The 24,625-nt window shown below is 32.7% G+C and overlaps 2 protein-coding genes across 2 annotated transcripts; both read left to right on the top strand.

Annotated features, from left to right (window-relative positions):
• On the top strand, positions 1-5,280 carry LOC144851939 (bile acid receptor-like). The gene is made up of 5 exons (XM_078709607.1): positions 1-234; positions 1,022-1,285; positions 1,962-2,134; positions 2,647-3,106; positions 3,785-5,280. Exons 2-5 carry the CDS (start codon positions 1,039-1,041, stop codon positions 4,021-4,023), a joined length of 1,119 nt encoding a protein of 372 aa, XP_078565733.1. The 5' UTR covers positions 1-234; positions 1,022-1,038; the 3' UTR covers positions 4,024-5,280.
• Positions 5,281-9,089: 3,809 nt separating this feature from the next.
• On the top strand, positions 9,090-17,252 carry LOC144851708 (uncharacterized). The gene is made up of 2 exons (XM_078709299.1): positions 9,090-9,578; positions 12,608-17,252. The coding sequence occupies exons 1-2, from the start codon at positions 9,309-9,311 to the stop codon at positions 12,626-12,628; spliced, it is 291 nt and encodes a 96-aa protein (XP_078565425.1). The 5' UTR covers positions 9,090-9,308; the 3' UTR covers positions 12,629-17,252.
• Positions 17,253-24,625: the final 7,373 nt, after the last annotated feature.

Raw genomic sequence — 24,625 nt, 5'->3', positions numbered from 1 at the left:
TACTTTTGCAAACCATTCAAGTGTGAAATCCTTACGAAAAGATAAATATTCTAGGCCAAAAATAGCGAGCGAGTGGGATCGGCTGGATTTTGGGGCTGCTAGGCCTAGCCTATAGAAAACCATATAAAAACGGTGATTTGCAAATGTTTATCGTTGGTATGCAATAAGGTTCCTGTATTGAATACATCCTAATTTTGATCGAAGAACATTGTTATTGAAACCGGTAGTTTTGAGGTGAGTTTTGTCAATTGACCTGGTCCTTCATCATTTTTGGTATTGCCTTGCTTGTTGTGTGCTAAAATAAAACATTAAATAAGCCTAGGCTTGGCCTAGGGCCTAAACTAAAAGCATACCATAGTAGTAGGTAGGCTACCGCGGGCATATGCCTAGGTCTAGATCATAGAAATAGAGTAGGCCTAGAGTTAGTAACTACTTTCCTCTAGGCCTATTTTCATACTGCTTGTAGTCCCCTGCTGGACCAGCTGTTTATAGGAACCCTAGCCTACTTTTAAGATTGCCTGTTCATATGACTGGCTAGGCCTTAGCTAGACCCAGGGCTATAAATTATAATAGATAGGCTTGCCTAGTCACTATACATTTAGGCTATATTATAAAATAAATGGCCCATAAATGAATATAGCCTGAGTTAGGCCCTACATACAGGTCTATCTATAAGCCTACTCTAGCCTAGTCTAGTAAAGAAAGTAGTAGTCGTGTTAAATATTGTTAATGTTGGTCGCAATTCAATTAATTTGAATAGTCTGGGGCTTACATAGCTAATCATAACATATATATCATTTGAAATTGGATTGCGTATTTTTTGTAAATTTATTAGACTTAAGTTTTTTTTTCTTATACATTTTTATAGAAAAAAAATGAATCTGCATGAAGTTGTGTTTCAAAGTTAGAAAGGGTCACTTTATGTCCAAGCGACGAAATGGTACCCCAAAGCAGCCATAAATGATGATTGAACAAGATGAAAATAGTACAATATATAAATAATCTTTTTTTTTGGTTGTAGATTCTATTAATGGTGATATGACCTCAAAAGATGAGCAGAGTTTGAAAGGCCGCCTCTGTCTTGTTTGCGGTGATGTTGCAAATGGCGTCCATTACAATGTGCTCTCTTGCGAGGGATGCAAAAGTTTCTTCTTACGAAGCATCAAGTCGGAAACCATTTTCAAATGCAATCAAGGTGGCAATTGTTCTATGGACTTGTACACTAGAAGGCATTGCCCTGCCTGCCGACTAGCCAAGTGTCGGGACCTAGGAATGACTGAATCAAGTATGCAATGTTAATTTACAACTATATTATCATCAACACCACTTCAAACAAATGGTGTCATCTTACCATTTTTTTTCTCAACAAATTAAGATACTTGAAAACATCAAAATTATAATGTTTATCATGCCAAGAATCACAGAACTTAATCCAAAACAACATACAAATCAACTTTTCTGAGAGTATTTCAATGAAATAGTGATGTTTCAGGCCAGGAATGTTTCGTCCCAACAATTTAGGCCGAAAAAGTGGTTGGACACACGACATAAAAATATAAATCAATTTTTGTTTAGTTATAACAAGCTATATTGTTTTTTAATTTTATTATATATTAAAGATGTATTGTCCAAAAATGCCCCCAAAAAATACGAAAAATAAGATTAATGAAATCGGCCATTTTTTTAAACAAAATTAAATCAATTAATACAAAATTAATGTTTTCACTTATAAAATGACCAAATATACCATAAAAAAAAACATTTGCTGGCAGCCAATTTGCTTTAAATTACAGTTTTTTTTAAATCTAATTTTGGAATCATGAGTGAATCATCTTTTATGTGAAATTAAAGTGGCATATTAAAAAAAAAATTGTTTTTATTATTTTTTTCAGGGGGACAATGCCTTTAATAAAATTAAAAAAGCAATTTTGATGAATATATTTTTTATTTTGGACTTTTAGAAGTGTGGGATCAAAGTCGATTGAATACACGGAAACCTTTAGTAAGAAAAGTAGGCAAAAAGAAAAAAGAAGAACCACCAGAATTGGAGAAGCCGACAGATGCACAAACCAAACTTGTTGAGTTATTGGAAGAGGCATACAAGATGTCCAAAAAAATCTGTAGAGAATATTTGGTAAGAAATTTAACATTTGTGTTTTTGTTTGCTTTCTAATTTTTTTTTTGTAGAATCCAATCTGAACTTGAAAATGGAATGTAGTATTGTTATAGGGATAGTTTATGTGAATTAATTTTGTATTATGTTTTAATTATTCAAAGTTGAAGAAAGCTTCATAACTCTTTCATCTGAATTAATAGTTGTAGATGTGGCATTATTCTAAAAAGGTCGCGTTCATTCATGCGTATCGCCTATTGTTATAATATAACAATACAGAATTTCTTTACTATATATTTTTATGGATCCTTTTTGTTGCATTTAATTCAATAATCAAATTTAATCCCAAGCATTTATTTACCATAGTGTGAATTATTAACAGCATTTTAGAGTCTTTCTAAAGAGTACACCAGAAAGCCAAGCAAGGTTGGACCCATTTTTACCCCCTTGTTTTATATTGCACAGTATTTATTTAAGCTATTTAATGTAAATTTCACAATTTTGAACACTAACATTTTTTCATTCTGTTTCAGGAAAGAGCACCTAGTGGAGAAAAGGTTGAAAAACATATGTTTGAGTCTGGAACCAGCAAAGATTTGATGAATGGTACTGTCAACACAGAAAAGTCAGAAATTGAAATCTGTCAAGAACTTAGGAAATACGCTATGGACACATTTGCAATTGTTGTTCGACAAACTATTGGGTTCAGTAGAAAAATTCCTGGGTTTTCACAACTGGAAAGTCATGACCAGGCTGTTCTGGTCCGTGCTTCTGTTATAGAATCGATGCTGTTGCGGTTATCAGAATTCTTCGTCATCGCTGAGAATAAAATTGTCAATGATCTTGGAGATACTTATGATTTAAAAATGATGTCTAGCTTAGGTTTGCCAACATTTAGTGAATCTTCCTTTAAATTTTTGAGGCAAATTAAGTCGATGAATTTAACAACAGCGGAGTATAGTTTAATGAATGCTGCTGCTGTGATAGCACCAGGTAAGTCATATTTTTAGATAACATGTCATAATCATTCTACTGCAGTTACTGCAGTAACTGCGACAATTTTGGGTAATCGTACCCACATGTTTATCGCATTGATTGCATCATAAGCATCTACATTGAAACAAATTGCAATGGAAAGGTGTAATTACTGCAGTAACTGAAATAACTACTGTTAATGCAATCATACATTATTGTGGTAGAAAAATGGAGTTACTGCAGTAACTGAAATAACTGTTAATGCAATCATACATTATTGTGGTAGAAAAATGGAGTTACTGCAGTAACTGAAATAACTGTTAATGCAATCATACATTATTGTGGTAGAAAAATGGAGTTACTGCAGTACAATAATGTTGATCCCTTATATATTTGTATAATGAATTGTGTGATAATGAAATGATCGGGCTCTAAAGTCTTGATCGTTTAAAACATGTTAATTTTTATCTGAAAAAAATAATTAATTTGGGGACCTGAAGCATACAGTAGACAACCCGAAAGGAAGCTAATATATATTATATAACGCTCTGTCTACATTATCAAACTAGTTTGCCAAAAAAAAGTGTGATGTGCCCAAATTTGGTAGTGATATGATATATGGGCACATCACATTTTTTTGTCGCATAAAGATTGATAGTGTAGACAGAAATTAACACATTCTTTTTAATTTGACAGACCGAGATGAACTCATAAACACACAATTAGTAGAGGATATCCAGTTTGAAATAATACTGTCATTGCAGGCCATAACAAAAGTGAACCATCCAGAAAAACCTACACTGTTTGCAGACCTTATTAATAAACTTGCACTTATGCGCGAAATCTCACAGATGCACCAGCAAGATATTATGAAAATGAAGTTACTACAACAGGATTTCACTCCACTAGTGGCAGAGCTCTTTAACGTCCATTGAATTATTGCTTATGCACCAGCAAGACATAAAAATGAAGTTGATATAACCATATGTGGCACCACTAGTGGCAGAGCTCTTTAATGTCCGTTGAATTATTGCTTATGCACCAGCAAGACTTAAGAATGGAGTTATTACAAGATTTCACTCCACTACTGGCAGAGCTCTTTAATGTCCAAGTTGTGAGGCACATGTGAGCCATCTGTTAGTGTTATAGCCATTGGTGATTTACAATACACCAATAATGTGTCCCCTGAAGGGGTTGTCCTTTATGGTATAACATATTTCCCCTCATTTTTCATGGGAAGTGATCTTAATAGAGTCCTCTGAATAAGGGGTTTTCACGGACAGATTCTACGTATGTTTAAATTCTATTGAAATTATGCTAAACAAACTCAAAATACCATGCACCTTTAAAGCCTTTTAATTGTATTCAAAAGATGAAATTGTAGGCTAGAAATTACCAATTCATTAGTAAAGATGAATAAGCATAATAGCTATATATATTCTTCATAGTTTACAGTCAGTGATTCTGTTATTCTTTTTCTTTTGTTCAGTTGTTGCTCAGTTTTCTTTGTGTGTTATACCACATTTTTGCTCAATTTGCACAACAGACCCTCGCAGGGGGTATATTTGTGCACAACATGGAATCCTTTTATAGGCTACTAGACTAATATAACCAGGGAGCTCCCTGAATACAACAGTCTAGTATTCATTATGAGTGTAGTAATATACTGTAGTTTAATTGGCAACCTTTTGTTTTCACAATGGTAATTATATAAATAAGATTCGTTAAGCGCATAAGTCTTCTGAGTGTGTGTGGACAGCTTCGTAGTTGCATTAAACATGAACACAAAAGTCTGTAGTGTTAATAAGTAACCCTTCATCTGCAAGACTGTTTTCAGGCCATGCAAATGCATCTCACTTTAGTAGAAAACTGTTACCTTGATTGGTGTATTTATGTGGTCTGAAATAATGTGTGATGGCTATTAAAATAACTTCATAAAATGTTCATTACTTGCCATATGTTAAATGTTGTAAATAAGATTATTTGATTGATTATTGATCAATTATTGTACGCTGATTTTTGATTAATTTCTTTTACCACAGAATTTAGCAGCATTTTTTTTATAATGTTTTTTCTTAATAATATATTTAGATTCAGAAGAATGTTTAAATACAAAAATTGGATTTGAAATTCCATTTATGAAGTTTAAATAAATTTATATTACTAACTACTGTACTATTACAGTAATTGCATTCCACTTTTGTGCAATTTACAACACAATTTATTAAAATTGTCTATCCAGGGTGATTTCAAATCATTGTTTTTGAAGTTTTTTTCAAATAATTCTAGGGGAAAAATATTCAATTTACCTATGGTGTCACCTTGTTTTTCCGAAAATAACCTTTTATTTATAAATATTTTATTTGCACCAAATTCAATTTATTTTTTTTAGTAGTACAGTAGTACAGTAGATTGGCAAAGATGTTTGAATATCATGTACCAGAATGATGACGGTCACAGGAATTTTTTCCCCTGTAGTCTGAATTCTTTATCAGTGTCAGATTTAATTTGGCAAATGACGAGAAATTCAAGTGACAATATTTTCTTTGTCTTGATTGGTGGAGTAATCATAGATAACATTATTTGTAATGACAACCACTTAGTTTGTCATTCCCACAATGCTTTGCTGCACTAGTTACTCAGGTGCGTTCACGTGTGTCACAGTCCACAGTTTTGATGCCTTAACATGTTTTTTAGTATTAAGGCATAGTTTAAGTACAGAATATGTTATTGTATCAATGACTAGAAATGAAATTTTGATATAAGTACTGTATTGTTGAATTTAAAAGATTTTATAATCAAAATGACGACCGATTCTCAGTACTGCATCTAAATTTGTCCAGTGTCACATGTGTTGCCTGTATCATCTAATCTAACCTTCCATGATAACAGCAACACATGTGATACATATGAGATGCTGTATTGAGCAAATTGGCTATGGTACTGGGCAAATATTTTCATATGTGAAGATACAGCACTGAGAATCGGGTGAAAAATTTGAATGATGTGTGTGAACTATATGGATCGTTAAGGGTAATTAAATTTATTTAAGAAAAGATGATAAAATGGATATTACCTCTTGAAATTACTGTATAGGAATATTTGCAATTGTACAGCAGTGTTGTATGTGTGATTTTATATAATGAAATAATCATAAAATGAAGTAAATATGAATTTTAAAATTCAACCTTTTAACATTTTTTAAGAATCTCATCTGATCAGCCTCAATTTTTGATCACATTTTCAAAAAAACTGAATATTTACTATTCTGGGGAATCTATATTCCAATCTTGTAGAAGACGCCTCGTAAACTTTTGCTTGTACAACTTTCGTGTTTTCTTAAAATTGTCTGTATTTTTGTTGTAATGATATTGCTATGCAAGTACTACTGCTTTGTTAAAACTACCAGCATTCCATATGGTTAAAAAAAAAAACCAAATAAGTTATAATCGGGGCAGATCCAGGGAAGTATTAACTTTGACAGTTAAAATGAATTATGTGTTAGTGCTCCTGGATGTGCCCCTGATAATGAAAGAAAGAAGTAAAAGCCTTAAATTTTGCATTTTGAATTGTATAGGCAAGAATATTGTTATATATATATGACACAAGTTCTATATGCTCTGTATGTTTCACTTGTGTTTTTGTAATCACATTGCATATACAGCTTCTGAATAATTCAAAACACTAAAACATTTTTTTTTCCTCAGAATTTAGTGAATAAAAATAAAAATGTAAATAAGTTAATTTATTATTGATACTGTTTTTGGGATTCTTTCTGTATCGATGTCGTAAATTTGCTGTTTGCTCTCAGAAAGAGATTGGCCTACAGTTGCTAATGATACTAAAGAGAACAGATATATTGTACAATATTCCTCAATACCGCAAACTATAAAAAGTATCTAAATTTAATATACGGTGTTATGTTAAAATTATTTTTGTGGTTCACATGTATAGTTTATTTTGTTTTTTGGTAGCTTTTAACATCAAGATATATAAAACAGTATATTTTTATATCGTATATAACTTGATCATAGAGCTAAACCATTGTTAAATGCAAAGTATATATTTAATATTATAATATTCACAATGTCAGGTTATGTTTATAATTAAGAGCTTTCCTATCTAAAATTATGCAATCATAACAAAAATTTGTATTGTGGCAATTACCAAAAAAAAAAAAAATCAAAGCAATTATGATGTAGTATATAAGTTCAAAGAGTATATATAATAAAGTTGATTATAAACTCTTATAATATGGCACCATGTCAGAATCATTCTAGAAAGGAACCAAACCCATACATAATTAAGTGGTAATGCACTTTCGCACAACAATCTCTCCAGCTTGCCCAATTTAAAAACATTCACCCGCTGGGCGGCGGTGATGGTGAGTGACCGGGAAGTCTTATGCCCAGTTTTAGGTGCGAAAGTGCAGTAGCGCCCATAATTGCAGTAACTGCAGAAGAATCATTTTGACACTGTCTCTAAAGCTCTGTCTACACTATCAAACTAGTTTGACAAAAAAAAGTGTGATGTGCCCAAATGTGGTAGTGATATGACATCATTGTGTCCATATATGGGCACATCACATTTTTTTTGTCACACCACATTTTTTTTGTCGCATAAAGTTTGATAGTGCAGACAGAGCTTAATAGTGCTAATAGATGGATATAGATCAGGAAATCACAAACACAATGTTATGACAATAGGGGTTGCTTAAAAACTTGTTGTTGACCAATTATAGGGATTTTTTTAATTTGATTATGTTTTGGAAAAATGTTTCTATCCATTCTAACTATTACCAGGAAGATATGTATATTACATCTCCCTGGTATCACAATATCTAGATTAATTTTTTAAAGCTTTTTATATGATCAGCAATAATAATTGATTAAAATCACAATTTTTGTAATTGTGTGTTTGGCCAAAATGCTATGTAAATGTGAAGTTGAGCATGGATAAAATGAAAAATTATATATATTTTCAATGGTTTGAGTAAAGCCCCTTTTCCACTAGATGAATTTGTTCACTCGAATTGAAAGTTTTGACTAATGGCTGCGTATTTCATATTTTCATCTAGTTTTTGTGACCAAAAATGCACAACCAATCAGAACTCGGGTAGGTTACGATTTGCACGAATAAATTCACTAATGGAAAAACAGGCTTTAGAAAGTACTTGTATTATATGATGTAATCAGTATTGTATTTATTGACATGATATGTACTTTATTGATTTTGTTGTGATTGGCACTAGTGATTGGTGAATAAAATGAAAGGAAAATAGCGTGCCTTTATTTCTTCTTAAGCTCTGTCTTTATGTGACAAAAAAAAATGTAATGTACCCAGATATGAACAAGCTGATGTCACTACCATATTTGTTGGCCATATCACTACCATATTTGGGTACATCACACCTTTTTTGTCAAACTAGTTTGCTTTAGATAAGTTGTCTGAAAAAAATCAACCAAATCTGGGCCTGTTTCATCTTCATCATGTTTAATCCAAGAATGTCGCCATCTACAGTTTGTCAAATTGAAAGTTCAGTGGAGGAAATATTTCCTCCATGATAACGGATCAAAATTGATTTATCATTTTCATTAGTTCTTTATGTAGGACAAAAATAATGGAGTAAATTGAGGCCACCAATATTTGATGTTGCCATTTATTTTAAGTTCATAATTATTATATTATTAATAATTGTTATTCATTGTACAGATATTTATATTTCTGTAACTATATCTACATACATACATACATGCCTTCCAAATCGATAGAAATACAATAAGGATAAATTAACAGTTCGTTTGTTTATTTTTTCCCATGTTTTTTAAATATTTGTTTAGTAATGTATTATTTCAGCTTTTATCTACACAGTATATAGGTTTTATACAAGGATCTATAAAGTTTGTTATGTCAAGAAAATTGGGCTATCAAATATCTCTCCGACCGTGGCAACCTTTTTATATTAAGTCTCGTCTTTTTCTCACGTACTAACTGTGTTTTGTTGACAGCAGACGATCTCACGACATATGTAGTGGTGGTGTCATTCGTTCCAGTTTCACTATTAAAATACTGACGTACTGCTAAGATACAACCGTTATATTAAGCTAATATTTGTCTATATATCCGTGGAATAATTTATAACAAGACAGCTATATCTGAAAGAATTTATGCGATCTCGTTCTTTAGGCCTTAATCTGTAGTATCTAAGATTCAGGAGAGCATGAATGACATAAAGATGGCTAATGCTGGCGGTACACAAAACTCTCATGCTAGGCATGTTAATTACGGACATGGGGCGAACCAAGACAAGAAGAATGGATCTGGAAATATGGCGAACAATCTGAAAACGAATAAGAAATGGGTGCGTTTAGCCACGGTCTTTGCTTATGTACTCTCGGTGTCACTTGTGGCTATCGTTCTTGCTATTTACTACAGTTTTGTTTGGGAGCCGTCCCCAAGTCCGGACCAATGCCCTTCAGCCACTGCTACGGTAAGTACTCTCTTTAGATTTTATTTTTGATTAGTACTTCGTATCATTTTCTGACCCCATCGGGGAGTTGACCCCAATTGCCAACATGTTTTGTATGATTCTTTTGTATTTTGATTTAAAGATAATATAATTACATTGTAAAATCAATAACTGTAATTAATTAATTAAACTGTATATATATAATAATATTGTTTTTTGTACTGTATATGTTGTCTTAGTTTAAATATTTTTTTTAAATGCATTTTATTTATTTATTATTTAGGGCCTATATTAAAATTAACAATTTTAAGTTTTTTCAATGATACTTTTTAATCAAATTTCCTTTACAAAATCTTAAATTGTTGCGAGTTTATAAAAATTGTGCAGGTAGTGATTTGCATATCATGATTTGCATATCATTTTTGTGTTATCTACAATAGATACTGAGTATATACTCTATGAAGTGAGTTCACTATAACATCTATGGTCTAAGTATAGTAAACAATGGATTAAACATGTTATTAAATAGATTATTGTAAATTATTAGGTGAATAACCCCTGATATCATTAGTTTTAATACAGTAAACATATCTGTATCTGCTGTACATATTGTTGAATGCTTGAGTAAAGAATAATTTAATTAATATTAATATTCTCAAGGTTAAAGTTATGTAAAAGCTTTTGAAAAAATCTTTAGTTGAACATGGACATATACTATCATACCATATTATCTCGCTTAATGCCCGAAGCCTTTAGATCTTATGTTCATATTTCAAAGCTTTCACTCTGTTTAATTTTTAAAATCTTTAGCTAGTTGTTATAAATCAAAAATTATGTCTATAGGCTAATTATTGAGAACTTCTTTCTTAGCTATTAAATTAAAATTGGTCTTACATTTTCACTAACATACCTGCTAGCAACAAGTTTGCTTTTACAAGGATTGATTGATTAATTTCATTTAATCGCCTCTTATCAGTTTAATTAAGTTTTTAATGAGCTGATGTTACTAATTAAAAGTACCATTATTAATGAAAACTCACAATTCATTATGTCATTTTAAAACTCAACTACTGTACAGTTCACCATTTATAGTAAAACTGTAAAACTAGGTTTTACTAGTCAATCATTTCCAAAAACCAGGCCTCTCCATGTTTAAAAAAAATTGTTATACTGTAGTACACTATTCCGAACTATCTTTATATTCTGTTAAACATACTGCTCCATACATGTACGTGTATCACTCATTTCACCTATGTATTAGGCTATTGGTATAAATTACTGTAGATGAAAAAAAAATGTCACTGTCAATAATAACCCACGCATTAGTGCGGTAATTATAAATTATTACCATTATGATTCATCGTTTAAACGCAGGGTTGTTAGCTAGTGTCGTTAAAATGTGTGTATTTTGTATAGCTGTGTCTCGTCAACATGCATATTTATTGCATCCTGTATTTACATATGATTTACTGTAAAGTACATAACTTACATTCAACTTGCTAAAGGCAACCAGTACTGTATTTGGGAAAGTGTTAGACTTTGAATGCACTGTTGTTTCCTTGAAAAGAAAAGAAAATGTATAATTCATAAAATAAATTGAACAAAATAATTGTTATTCTTAAAACAATACATAATAAATTATTAAATGTGTGCATGAATAGAATTACTCAATATTTGGTGGGGAGGGAGTTGTTAATTAAAAAGGCTTCAAATTAAGACCCACCCAAATAAAGTGAATATTAACTGTAATATATATTTTTAAAATGACTTGTTCAAAAACAACAGTTTTACTTGATTTACAGTCGACTCTACAACACTTTAATTAGTTAAGTTAGTTTGTCCATACAGTACTTACTACTGTAGTAAAAAATGCAGAAAGTTGTTTTTATTAGATAAAATACTGGGATATCAAAGTGGAAACGCCTTGTACAGCTTTGCTTACTGTAATAAAAGACCTTCCACTCAGCCAAATTTAAACACCACTCCCATCTATCAATACCTGAAGGTATACAGTAGTAGCCCTGCTGTTTTCCACCCTTTTAACTACCCATCCTAAACTAAATACAGGTAGCCTTCTTTAAAGATGTATTGTCCATCAGAAACATGAAAAATAACAATTAATTAAATCAGACTTTGAAAAGGTTATTTTGTATGTAATACTTTCACTTATAAAATAACATTAATTAATCAACCAAAAACCCATTGGCTGGCAGCCAATTTGACCAATTTTTGCTTAAAATTGCAGTTTTTTCAGGTAAATAAATTTTCTTTAGATCCAATTTTTGGTCAAAGTGGATAACTATTATGTGACATTAAAATGGCATATTCAAAAAAAAATTGGTAACAATTATTTTTCAAGGGGACAATACTTCTTGAACTATGTACATCTTTAATAAATTGATACTGAATGGCAAATTCAAATGTTCACTTTAATTCAAGACATTGCATTGAATACATTGTGTACTGTTACATTTTTAATTGGTTGGGATTGTTGCCACCTGTCTCTAAATGTTTATGTTTTTTGTATTCTTCTTATACAGTAGAATGCCATAAAAATACAATGACAATATTGTTTAAACCTATAAATATTGAATAAATATACGAAATACAGTTAGGAAAAATTTCTAACTGTCTTGCCTTTTACCAAACTGCCACTCGAATCTCTCTAAATTTTCCCAGTCTCATAGGAAAATTCCATAATATAGCATCACGTGTTCACTTTTGTACTGTATCATAGACCCAAACCTAACCTTCCATGATACTGGTATCACATGTGATAAACATATCATGCTGTATTATGGAATTTTCCTATGATATTGGGCATTGTTGTATTGTATTTGGACAGCAGCACTGAGAATAAGATAAATCTACTGTAGACTAAAGCCTGGGGTAGTATACTTCCGTGGTAGATCCAAGATTTTTAAATAGCTGGGGGGTTGGTTGGATTTCTTTCTTATATTTCCCATCTTCTATCCTGTTGCTATTAAAAACATCTTCCACCAGTACTTAGCGACATAAAATGAAATGGCAATTCCAATTTTATCTTACAGACTTCAACGATAGCTCAGTGATATTTACAGTTTGATTGAAGACCGATTTGAACCCACCTTTTTACTACGGTTGAATGGAGAGAGAGAAAAAACAAAACAAAATTGTCTAAGAATTACGGTAGACGAGACAGACTTTGAAATGGACCTATTGTTTTTGTGGTACTTTACTCAATATGGAAAAATAATAATATTAGGTGGCAATATGTTATGTTTTATACTGTTATCTTTGTAGAAATCCTATATATGTACAGATGTATTAACAAAGATTTTAGTGTGGGAATTTTGGTCCAACTTTATTTTTAATCACGGAAGAATATATTAATGCCTGTTTGTTGACAGTACAGCCAAGTACTGTATATATCAAATATTGTCTTTACTAACATTATATATCTGTACAAGGTTTACTATAGTGATTCAAATGAACTATGTTTACATGCATAACAGTATTGAGAGATGGCATACACGATTCTTGATTTCCTCCTCATTTCTGCATAATGGATTTATAAATTATTATCACCGGAATTATTGATTTATACTTTGATAATCTGGATTATGCAAAGTTTTGGAACGCAGAATTATATATGTATTTGTCTATTTTTCATTGTATTTATTTTAGTGTGTGAATGGGTGTGAAAGTTTTAACAACTCTACTACAAACTTTTTTTTTTACGGTCGTATTTTCAAATTCAGGCGCCAAGTGTTTCTTAGATATTTTACTATGAAAACATTAACTACTGTATGTATATATTTATTATTAATAATAATATTTATTTTGTCACCAATTATTAAATCTGGAGTGAGAATAGGCTAGCCCAAACAGATTATAACACTTGCTCCATATTACAGCAATTAGCAGAATAAAAACAAAAACAATAATTACAGTAATAAAATATTAAGCAATACAAACTTAAACCCACAATAATGTGTGTCCACACACAGATGACAACTAACATAGAGTAGTTCCATTATACCATGTGAACAATGAGAAGTGTACTGTAACATCCAAACTTAAAGCCACAATAATGTGTGTCCACACACAGTTGACAACTAAACATAGTTCCATTATACCATGTGAACAATGAGAAGTGTACATTAACATCCAAACTTAAAGCCACAATAATGTGTGTCCGCACACAGTTGACAACTAACATACAGTAGTTCCATTATACCATGTGAACAATGAGAAGTGTACAGTAACATCCAGACTTAACATCAGACTTACAGTAGTATTAAACAGTACAGTACCATGAAAGTGGTGTACTAGTAGAGTGTAAGCTCAAGTGTTTAAGTTCAAACATTTTCTCATCTTTCTATTATAATTATTATACAATTATATTTTATTTTTCTAAGTTAAATAATTTTAATGATAGTTATTTTATAATAATATTTGTTTTGATTTTTATTATAGTGTATATATATTATTTAAGACAATAAGACAGGTATAAATATATAGTAAGTTTATATAATGACACTAAATTATTTAGACAATTAATACATGACCACCATGCTTTCAAAATATGTTTTTTAATTCATGTTTTTATGTTAATAACTATGTGCAAAGTCCAATGTCTTAAAGCAGCTTTCCTGTCAAACAGAGACTTACTGTACTACTATATTCACTATCTAAAAATTGATCAAATGGTAAAATCTTTATTGCACTCCCAAGGTTGTGATGTGTTGTTACATTCTAAGTGCACAAATGATCTCGTCAATTATTCCATTCTTGAATTGATAGCCATAACTTTAAGCATAGACCAGGGACATACTGTATGTACACAAATATTTATGGTTGTTGTTGTTGAAGAGAAAATATGAGGTACTGTATACTAAAACTTCAGCCTGAGTACAGTCTAATAGGCTTACAGTATTGATTAAAGTATTCTGTGGTAGATTTAAAGTGTCCAATCTCAATATTATATTTATAATTTCTTACCAATTATAAGAGGTGGGTTATTCATTACACCACATGCTTCCCACACCCTCTTTGGCGACTCCCAACCCCAACCTCCTCCTCTTCCATTGTTGCACAGTTACTTTAGAATACCACCATTAAAAAAATGTTTATACCAGTCTGGTTGCTCACAACAAATTAACATAGGTCAGCCAATTCAGTTCCCAATCGACATAGATCAGTCAACCAAATTGAAATTGGTCAGTCAATTCAGTTCCAATTCCGCATTGGTCAGTCAACCAAATTGACATTGGTCAGTCACTTCAGTTCCAATTCCGCATTGGTCAGTCAACCAAAATGACATTGGTCAGTCAATTCACCATCGGTCAGCCATTAGTGTCGGACGGTGTTGTTTCCCTGACATTAAAATACAACGTGCAAACATAGAAAGCCATTCCAGGTCACACTACCAATAATTCCAAATATTTTGTTAATACTGTGATAATATATTCATGTATAAAGTATTATGTAATAGGGTTCTTGTCAAAATTATTCTACAGCAGTTGTATTTATTTATTTATTTATTTCCCACACTTAACCTTTAGAACGGTGGCGCTCACACTAACTGTGGTGCTGTAAAAAAAACCATAATTAACATTAAATTAATAGTAGGCATAAACATCACTAATTGCGCTAATTACATTTTCTTATAAATGCAAATAACGTATAATGTTATAGTAATCCTTTTAACATGGTTCTACTATATATTTTAATAAAAAATGTACCTATAACCTAACAATGTTGTGGAGTGGTGAAAGATGTAGCAGATGCCTCTCTGAAATAATGATCAATTAATGTGAAACACAACTCTTCATATTTCACTAATGACCTGTTGTTACTGCAAAACATGCTCTAATGAGCATATAGTGATGTTTCTCACTATTTCATTTCTCCTAAACAAAATGTTAAGAGAAATTGTAAATTAGTAGAGTTGTCATAATAAATAAATTATAAATTTAAGACTTAAGGCCAATTTACACAGACAAGCGCTAATGTTAATTAAAAATATAGACTCCGTGTTATTCCTTATGACCATTTACACACCCAACGCGGAGTGGACGGGCAGTTTCCGCTCAGGATAGATACAGATTCTACAGGTATGTAGGACACATCTTTTTTTTTTGCTTACCGTTACTGTGTAAATTGGCTTTAGGCCACTGGTAAGCTGCAGGTGCGAATCCAGGATTTTTCCACCCCTGGTTTGAATATACAGATTGGATAGTTCTCTTGCAAACCCCTCTGGATCCACCCCTGATTTGAATGTAAAACATAATTCTCTTGACTTGTCTGTATTACCTTTAGTATGGTAATATTAAAGTGTGAAATTTGTATTCATAAGTACACACTGTCTTGCAATAAACTTTGCATTTTATGTATGTACTACTGTAGATAAAATGAATTCATCATCGGATGCGGTGCAATGGTAAAGATATTTTGTATTCTGCAAATTCACAATCTGGGAAGTTTAGAAAATATAACTGGTACAGTAACTATACATGATAAAATGAATGTGTTTTCAGGGTTGTACATACACGGTATATATGTATATATAGGAATGGGTTTTTTAAATAGACTACTGTATATGCTTTGCTTTAGAACATAGTTTGTATGTCAGATATATTGTAGACTAAACTTTCTGTCATAGCGTTTAAGTTCAGAATTTATCACCAATATGTATAACATGAATTAGCATGGTAATTCTCCAGATAATGGTGGTTGTTTAGATCATCGACTTTGATTTATGGTCGTAACTGATCATTATATTTGTAGCATGGATAAAAATAATTGAGTAGATACATTCATTTCACATTTTGACATAACGTAATGGATATGCTTGCCAAATATGGCTTCATGTACTGTATAACGCACAGCTTCTCTTTTAATGGCATTGAAAATTCAATAATTTAGATATACTGGTATATGTACAGGATATATCATTGTTGAATCGTGGAGGTACCTTCACAGTTGTGTCACAGATAAGGAAATACATTTAGGGATCATGTCAACATTATTTTAGTTACTGCAGTAAATACATTTCTTTACTGCAGTAATGTATGATTTTAGTATGTTTCAATGTAGTTTATGAGGTAGTCACTGTAATAAACAGTGTGTACAAAAACAGCTTGGTAATATTTCAAACAAACATGTATGTATAAAGACAAAATGCAGTTACTGCAGTCACTGCAGTAGATTAATTTTGACATGGTCCCTGCAGATATCCTTATGGTTATACATTATATAATTTCTCTATGTTACTGTATATAGTAGATGAGGACAGCAGGGTGGTTTACAATTTCTCTGTGTTGGGTCTCCCTTCATAATTAAAATACTGTAGTCATGCTTGAATGATGACATGTCACGCTTGAGAGATTTCTTTTCATTGACATTTGATTTTAGTACTTTTATTAAAGAACAGATGTATAGAAATTTGTATTTATATAGCCTTAAGTACACAAGGGAGGTAAAGAATATAAGACAAGGTCATTGAAATGAACAGCAATATTTCTATTTTGTTTGTATTAATTCTTGTCATTTTTTAATTCAACGTTGTGAATAACATTGGTATAGATAGAAGGTGAATTTACCGTATAACTCTATTAGTAGACTGGTACATGCTTACTGTACATGTTTGTGAAATGTACATTTTTAAGCGGAGAAAAATCCTAATAAATTTGTCATTTGATGGATTCATTATGTGGATTGTCTAAAGTTGTTTTAGTTTGTCGACGTTTCTGTATGTTTACAGTAATTTTAACAATTGGGGATACAGTATATATAATGTATATTATTGACAATTAAAGTTGTTAATTTTGATGATATGTCAAAATAAACATTTATTTATGTTTCATTTTAAGAATTTTCTCCATTCTAAATGTTTTCATACTTCAACCAATTTCACCTTACGTTTTCTTCTTGTGCGAGGTGTTCTTAAGAGTGTTCTTAAGCTCTATCTACACTATCAAACTTTATGTGGCAAAAAATGTGATGTGCCCAAATGTGGTAGTGATATGCTTAAATATGGTAGTGCTATGACATCATTATGTCCATATTATGGGCGTATCATTTGATAGTGCAGCCAGAGCTTCAGAGATCATGTCACAATTATTATACTGCAGTTACTGCAGTAACTACATTTTCAATCATAACAAAAATGTTTACTGCAGTAACTTCAGCAGAATAATTGTGACATAGTTCCTTATAAAATAAAATGGTATAAGCTGATCAATTGAATATTCATCTTTGTTTAACACAAATCTCATGGACATATAATACTGTATCGTTAGTAATAAACGAGTTTCTAAATGTGTATTAAAGCACTCTGTTATTCAAATCAGGTTTTTGTGCAAACTTAAATGTTTGCTTAATAAGTCTAGCATAATTACGTGACTGCGTTTAACTGACACGTTAGCCTTCCCTTCTGGACAGCAATAATCCGGATAATTCACCATGAGTTAGTAGAATAATCCGTAGTAATATTATACATTACGGTGTTGCTGTTCAGTATTATATCAGGGAGTTTAACAACTCGTTGACAACGCTTCTGAAACACTTGTCGGTTAGTTTAGAAGGTTTGGGTAGGCCTTACCAGAAAAAATTCTTTTCTGTGTAGAATATATAGAGATTTTATAATCATATTGTAAATATATCTCTATGGAAATGGGACGAACAACAAATATAATACATCAATTAATATTGTAAAGCTCTGTCTACACTATCAAACTAGTTTGTGTGAAAAAAAAGTGTGATGTGCCAAATACGGTAGTGATATGCTCAAATACGGTAGTGATATGCTCAAATATGGTAGTGATATGCTTAAATATGATAGTGATATGCTCAAATATGGTAGTGATATGCTTAAATATGGTAGTGATATGCTTAAATATGATAATGATATGCTTAAATATGGTAGTGATATGCTCAAATATGGTAGTGATATGCTCAAATATAGTAGTGATGGATATGCACAATTATGGTAGTGATATGCTTAAATATGATAGTGATATGCTCAAATATGGTAGTGATATGCTTAAATATGATAGTGATATGCTCAAATATGGTAGTGATATTCTCGTATATGGTAGTGATATGCCCAAATATAGTGATATGACATCATTATGTCTGTATATATGGGCACATCACATTTTGTCACAAAGTTTGAAAGTGTAGACAGAGCTTTAGAAATATCTAAGTGAATTGTTATATAGGCGCTGCCGACTTGCGTTATTTTATATTTGAAACTTAAGGTTAAAATTTGACAACATTGAAGGAACTGTCTTGTGAAAAAGAGACTTGAAGTTTATAAAAGCTGTTTGACGAATTTCTTATTAACGCAAATATGTTTACTTTAGAGGACCGCCTTTCTGGCAAAACCCCAAATACAAGACCTATAAAAATCGACGATTTTAGCGAAAAAAGTTACAACTTGGACGCAAATCGTCGTCCATAATAATTTTGTAGAATAAGATAAAATAAGTTTAACATTTAAGATGTTAATTAAAGATGAGCCATTTTAATTCGAATAACGAACATTGGCGCCCATGACCGTAATTGTCATTTTTGTATAAAAACTACGATCGATATCTTCATTAAATAAGTTTGTTGATATTTGAAAATCATGAAAACATATGGCATGATTGAATAACGGAGTCTGTAACAACACTTCATGATCGTATTTTTTTTGCATTAACCAATATTGAATTCCGTTTTGTTTAGACATATATAAATTACCTATACATTAGAGATGCAGTCCAGTTGACAACAGGACAATAATATGCAAATCATATTCTTTCATTACATGCGTGGTACAGTATTATTATTATGCACCTGCAGCTTTCTATACAGTGTATTCATAGAACACAAACTCATTGTGATTACACATCACGTCATATTGATCTTTGATTAGCTGTGATGCAGCGCGTACGCAGATACATACGCGCTGCATCACACGTCCTTTGATCGCCGCGTTATTTACTAGAACGATAGTTTTGACATCAAGAGATTTGTATGCGAATACATGTTTAATGATAATGTGCTTTTATACCCATCGGCTTAAAAAAAATCTCATTTTCTGATCAATCGTAGTTTGCAACGCAATACAATGTAAACGTGATTATATAATGTCATTTGTTATTGTAATGCGATTATGTATATTGCCGTAAACCAAAACCGATTATTCTGCAAGGAGTGTGCATATCTGATTGAAATCACGTTATGTGTGCCAACGCGCCGAAGGAGATGGCTGAGAGGAGGGGGCGAACGATCCATTTGGCTTTTCAGTCAATATTATCGCCATGTTGTGTTTCTTTTTATAATTAAAATTGAGTTACAGATAGGCATACAATGTGGTACAGCACAGCAAGAAAACGAGAAATATGTAGTGTGTAGGTGGCATTGTCATTCCAGCCTAGTTATAGTTATGTTATGACAGGCTTATGTCCTATGATACAGGCGTCACATGTGATACTTTTTATAGAATCTGCCTATGGTACTTGGCAAATTGTGGATAGAGAATCATTCGGATTAATTACTTATAATATTACATTCGACATACATTTTATTCAACAAATCTGTATACAAAATGATTCAGTTTTCTAAGGCGGTGGAATTATGATACGAAATATTCGTGTGATCAGAATTTCTTTTATTTCCCAGAGGTCACCAAATTATTACGAGACTTAATTGGAAATTAATATCTAGTCATTTCTCGTCCATTATATACTTTTCGTAAATGAGATAGTGATCCCTCTGTTTTTGTAATATATTTTGTAAGTTTATTACGGTATTGATTAATCTGAAAGGAAAAAATATAATAATATACCTACTATGCAATAGTGTGCGATCCGTAAAGCTCAGTTCCCACTAAGACTCGTAAGCGCAACGCAAGCGCTGACAAGACACAGTTTGTATAATCGCTTGTGATTGGTCTAATTAAGCTGAGTTCACACTGCAGACCCAACGCAAGCTCTTAGACGCAAGCGAGTTGACCAATGACTGCCAGTTCAAATAATCAATTGCTTGTGATTGGTCGATCACTTTCGTTGCGCTTACATCCTTGCGTTGCGTCCTAGTGGGAACCAAGCTTTAAGCGTTGATCAATCATCTCACCTACGTCATTGCGTTGTGTCCTAGTGGGAACCAAGCTTTAATCGTTGATCAATCATCTCACCTACGTCATTGTGTTGTGTCCTAGTGGGAACCAAGCTTTAAGCGTTGATCAATCATCTCACCTACGTCATTGTGTTGTGTCCTAGTGGGAACCAAGCTTTAAGCGTTGATCAATCATCTCACCTACGTCATTGTGTTGTGTCCTAGTGGGAACCAAGCTTTAATCGTTGATCAATCATCTCACCTACGTCATTGCGTTGTGTCCTAGTGGGAACCAAGCTTTAAGCGTTGATCAATCATCTCACCTACGTCATTGTGTTGTGTCCTAGTGGGAACCAAGCTTTAAGCGTTGATCAATCATCTCACCTACGTCATTGTGTTGTGTCCTAGTGGGAACCAAGCTTTAAGCGTTGATCAATCATCTCACCTACGTCATTGCGTTGCGTCCTAGTGGGAACCAAGTTTAAGGACCGCAAGACGTCACAGCATTTAAGCTTGGTTCCCACTAGGACGCAACGCAAGCACCTAGAAGCAACGCAAGCGAGTTGACCAATGACAACCGACAGTTCAAATAATAAATTGCTTGTGATTGGTCAATCACTTGCGTCCTTGCGTTACGTCCTAGTGGGAACCAAGTGTAAGGACCGCAAGACGTCACAGCACAACGCTTTAAGCTTGATTCCCACTAGGACGCACGCAAGCATCTAGAAGCAACGCAAGCGAGTTGGCCAATGACAACCGACAGTTCAAATAATCAATTGCTTGTGATTGCGTTGCGCTAACGTCCTTGCGTTGCGTCCTAGTGGTAACCAAGTGTAAGGACCGCAAGACGTCACAGCACAACGCTTAAGGCTGGTTTCCTGTCGACGTAAGAACATCACTTTTGTTGCGACTACGTCGATTTGTCGTAAGAAATGCGGATTTTACAGGAAACCGATTACGATTGAAAATTTATAAAATCGACGCAACGTAAGAAAAATGGTAACGACAAACGATTTTACAGGAAACCGATGACCTAACAATTGTTGCGTTACGACGTTGTCTTCCGATTTTACAGGAAACCGGGATTTTTGATCTTACGCTTGAATGAACGCCCTTGCGTCACGTTTCTTACGTCTCTTACGAAAGTTGACTTGAAGTCAACTTTCGCAAGAGACGTAAGCGCAATCGTAACAAGCAACCAATGAGCGAAAAGAGTTATGACGTAATGTGTATGTCCTTATAGTGAAATAAAGCCGGACAATAACATTTGTATGTATTTACTACTATAATTTTAGCCTAATCATGTTCTAATCAGGGAGTTTACAACTCATATCAAAATATAATACTCTTATTTATGGACGTGCAATAAACAATCAGCATCGGTAGAAACGTCGCGAAAATGAACATTTGCAACAAGATAAGATATAGAAAGCCCCTTTGTAAGCAATATGATATTATTATGTAACTTTAACAAAAAATTATTTGCTTGATTTTGTATAATTTATATTGTTTTGTTAAATTTATTCTTATTATAGGCCTGTAAATAATGGGTATCTTACTGCAGTAGTACTATCTCATGCTCGATTAGATATGCTTATAGGCCAATAGGCCAATGCCTAGTCTAGGGCCTAGGTAGGTCTAATAATAATAGGAATCTCGAAATGATTTGCCTTTTTTTTAATTTTGAAAACTATTTAAGGCTAGGCCTAGAGGGCCAGAATAATTAATTCATGTTGATTTATACAAATAATACATAGGCCTACTAGCCTAGGCTAGGGGCCTAGGCTAGTTTGATTATTTGGTCAAATCAATTCCTATTAGTACAGTATTAAGCCTAGCTTATCTACTGAAAATAACATGTTGGTGTGCTGCACTGACACTGCTGCTGAGTAGCTACAGGTACAATAACAACATCAACATTTTGCGCGAAAAATGATAAAACCCGCTCTAAAAAGAAACACCAATCAGAGATGTTGTTTCAAATGCGTCATAAATCCGACCGACGTAAGAAAAAAATTTCAACTTTCGTAACAACACTAAAATCGACGTAAGCATACGACGTGTGTTTCACAGCCAAAATTTCAACTTTCGGGAGCAGCATAACTACAGATGTTTCTCTGCGGCCCGACACGATCTTGACTTAGGTCAACGACGTCAAGTTTTTCTCAACTTTCGTAAGAGACGTAAGAAACGTATGAAACGCAAGAATCGTTGCAAAATTCGACTTCTTACGTCGACAGGAAACCAGCCTTTAGTCACCAATCACGTTAATAGATTGTCCGAACAGATCACTTGCGTTACGCTACGTCGTGTGTTGCGTGCAAGTGGGAACCAAGCTTTATGTGACTATCTACGCTGCAGCTATACGAACGTTAATGACGATGATGATAATGACGATGGTGATTAACAAGATCATAATCTGCCAAAACAATTACTCGTCATCTAATCCATCATGATCAACGTTGATTAATACGCGTAAAATATTAATCAGACTATTATTAGAGACTCGTAATGGATAAAATTAACCTAATAGACCAAGCTGCCGGAAATTTAGCGAATGAATTATGCATCAACGTATAAATAGAGCGATGTATTCATCCTTTACGATGCTTATTTATCTGTATCTCTGTCGTTGCTGATTAATACTCGCCTTCATTTCAATTTATATTAATAATTAAATATATTAATAATTATATTTTACCATGTTGCTGATAATCGGCCATTTGAGTTATGATTTTGCAAATTAAGATGATAACAAAGAACCAGTTTCTATGTATAGTAAATGTCAGTATTGTTATTACTATGGATTTAAAAAAGCAACCTCTTTCGTAATAATTACTATAACAACGCGTTGTAGCCATAGGCAACAAGCCTGTAACGCTGGCGGTGCCATTTTAATATAATATTCATATTCTCCATATTATGGTGAAAGTATTAAAATAATTATGCTTCTTGTGCTGTTGTAGATGTTGAGCAGTGAGGGAGATCTTAACCTTATAAGAACTTAATCAAATAGCTTCGTATTGAAAAGTACAAGGAAAAGGTTGATTATGGAGGTATAAAAATAGAATACTCCATGATTGAAGGATGGGTCTTTATGTTTTTGAAAGGTGGAAACAGAAAACATTATATTATATTATTATAAAATTCGATGTTTTCACAACAACAAAAAATGTGGATAACAGCATGAGTCAAAGAACCGGGAAACTTCGAAATCAAAGTATAGAAAATAAAGAGAAGATATAAAACAGCAGCCAACATATTGTAGGCCTTCATGTAACCTTTTCGCAAACAAAATTGTCTCAAATACACCACCACTAACTTATTGTATGATCAGTAGAATTTGTTGTGGTTGAGTATTAAGTCTATACACTTAACAAAGTGACGATTCTCACCTCGCATACCTTTTGTATACAATTGAAAAAAGAAACGCATCGTTGACCAAATTCTAAAGAAGTCAACTTCACGCTTAAATCTCCCGATAAAAAAGAATAAAAAGTCACAGATTTTTTGGACAAAACCAGTGTTTGTCAGACATTTTACATTATGGCGTTTTAGATTTCTGCAGAAATGAACTGAGAGTTGACATACCATGTCGTTGAAAATTAAGTTGAAGTCAGTTGTAGGGTTTGGGAAAGTGTCGCGTGATCGACAACTCGAATTCTCCTTCAGAGGTACGTGATTTTATAAATTTCTGATTTTATTGTTATAACTTTATTTTTTACATTGGCATATGAATATACTTTAACTTATATTACGGCTCTGTGGCCTGAGATGTGTTCCGTATGGGGGGCCTGGTTGGTTCCTGGTTGGTTAAGCACCGAGATTGAAGGTTTTTACTTATATAAAGTGGACGAAACTTTTAATTATGTATAAATATTAGTGATATACAGCCTAGCTGTCATTCATTATCTGGAAATATCGTTTTTTTATATTAGCCTATCCAATCGAATTTTAACCATCCATGCCAAGCCCGACAT

This window comes from Antedon bifida, chromosome 9 (assembly GCF_963402885.1).
Source record: "Antedon bifida chromosome 9, ecAntBifi1.1, whole genome shotgun sequence".
NCBI lineage: Eukaryota > Metazoa > Echinodermata > Crinoidea > Comatulida > Antedonidae > Antedon > Antedon bifida.
Note: the sequence above shows the minus strand (reverse complement) of the source record. Positions and strands in the feature narration are given on the sequence as shown.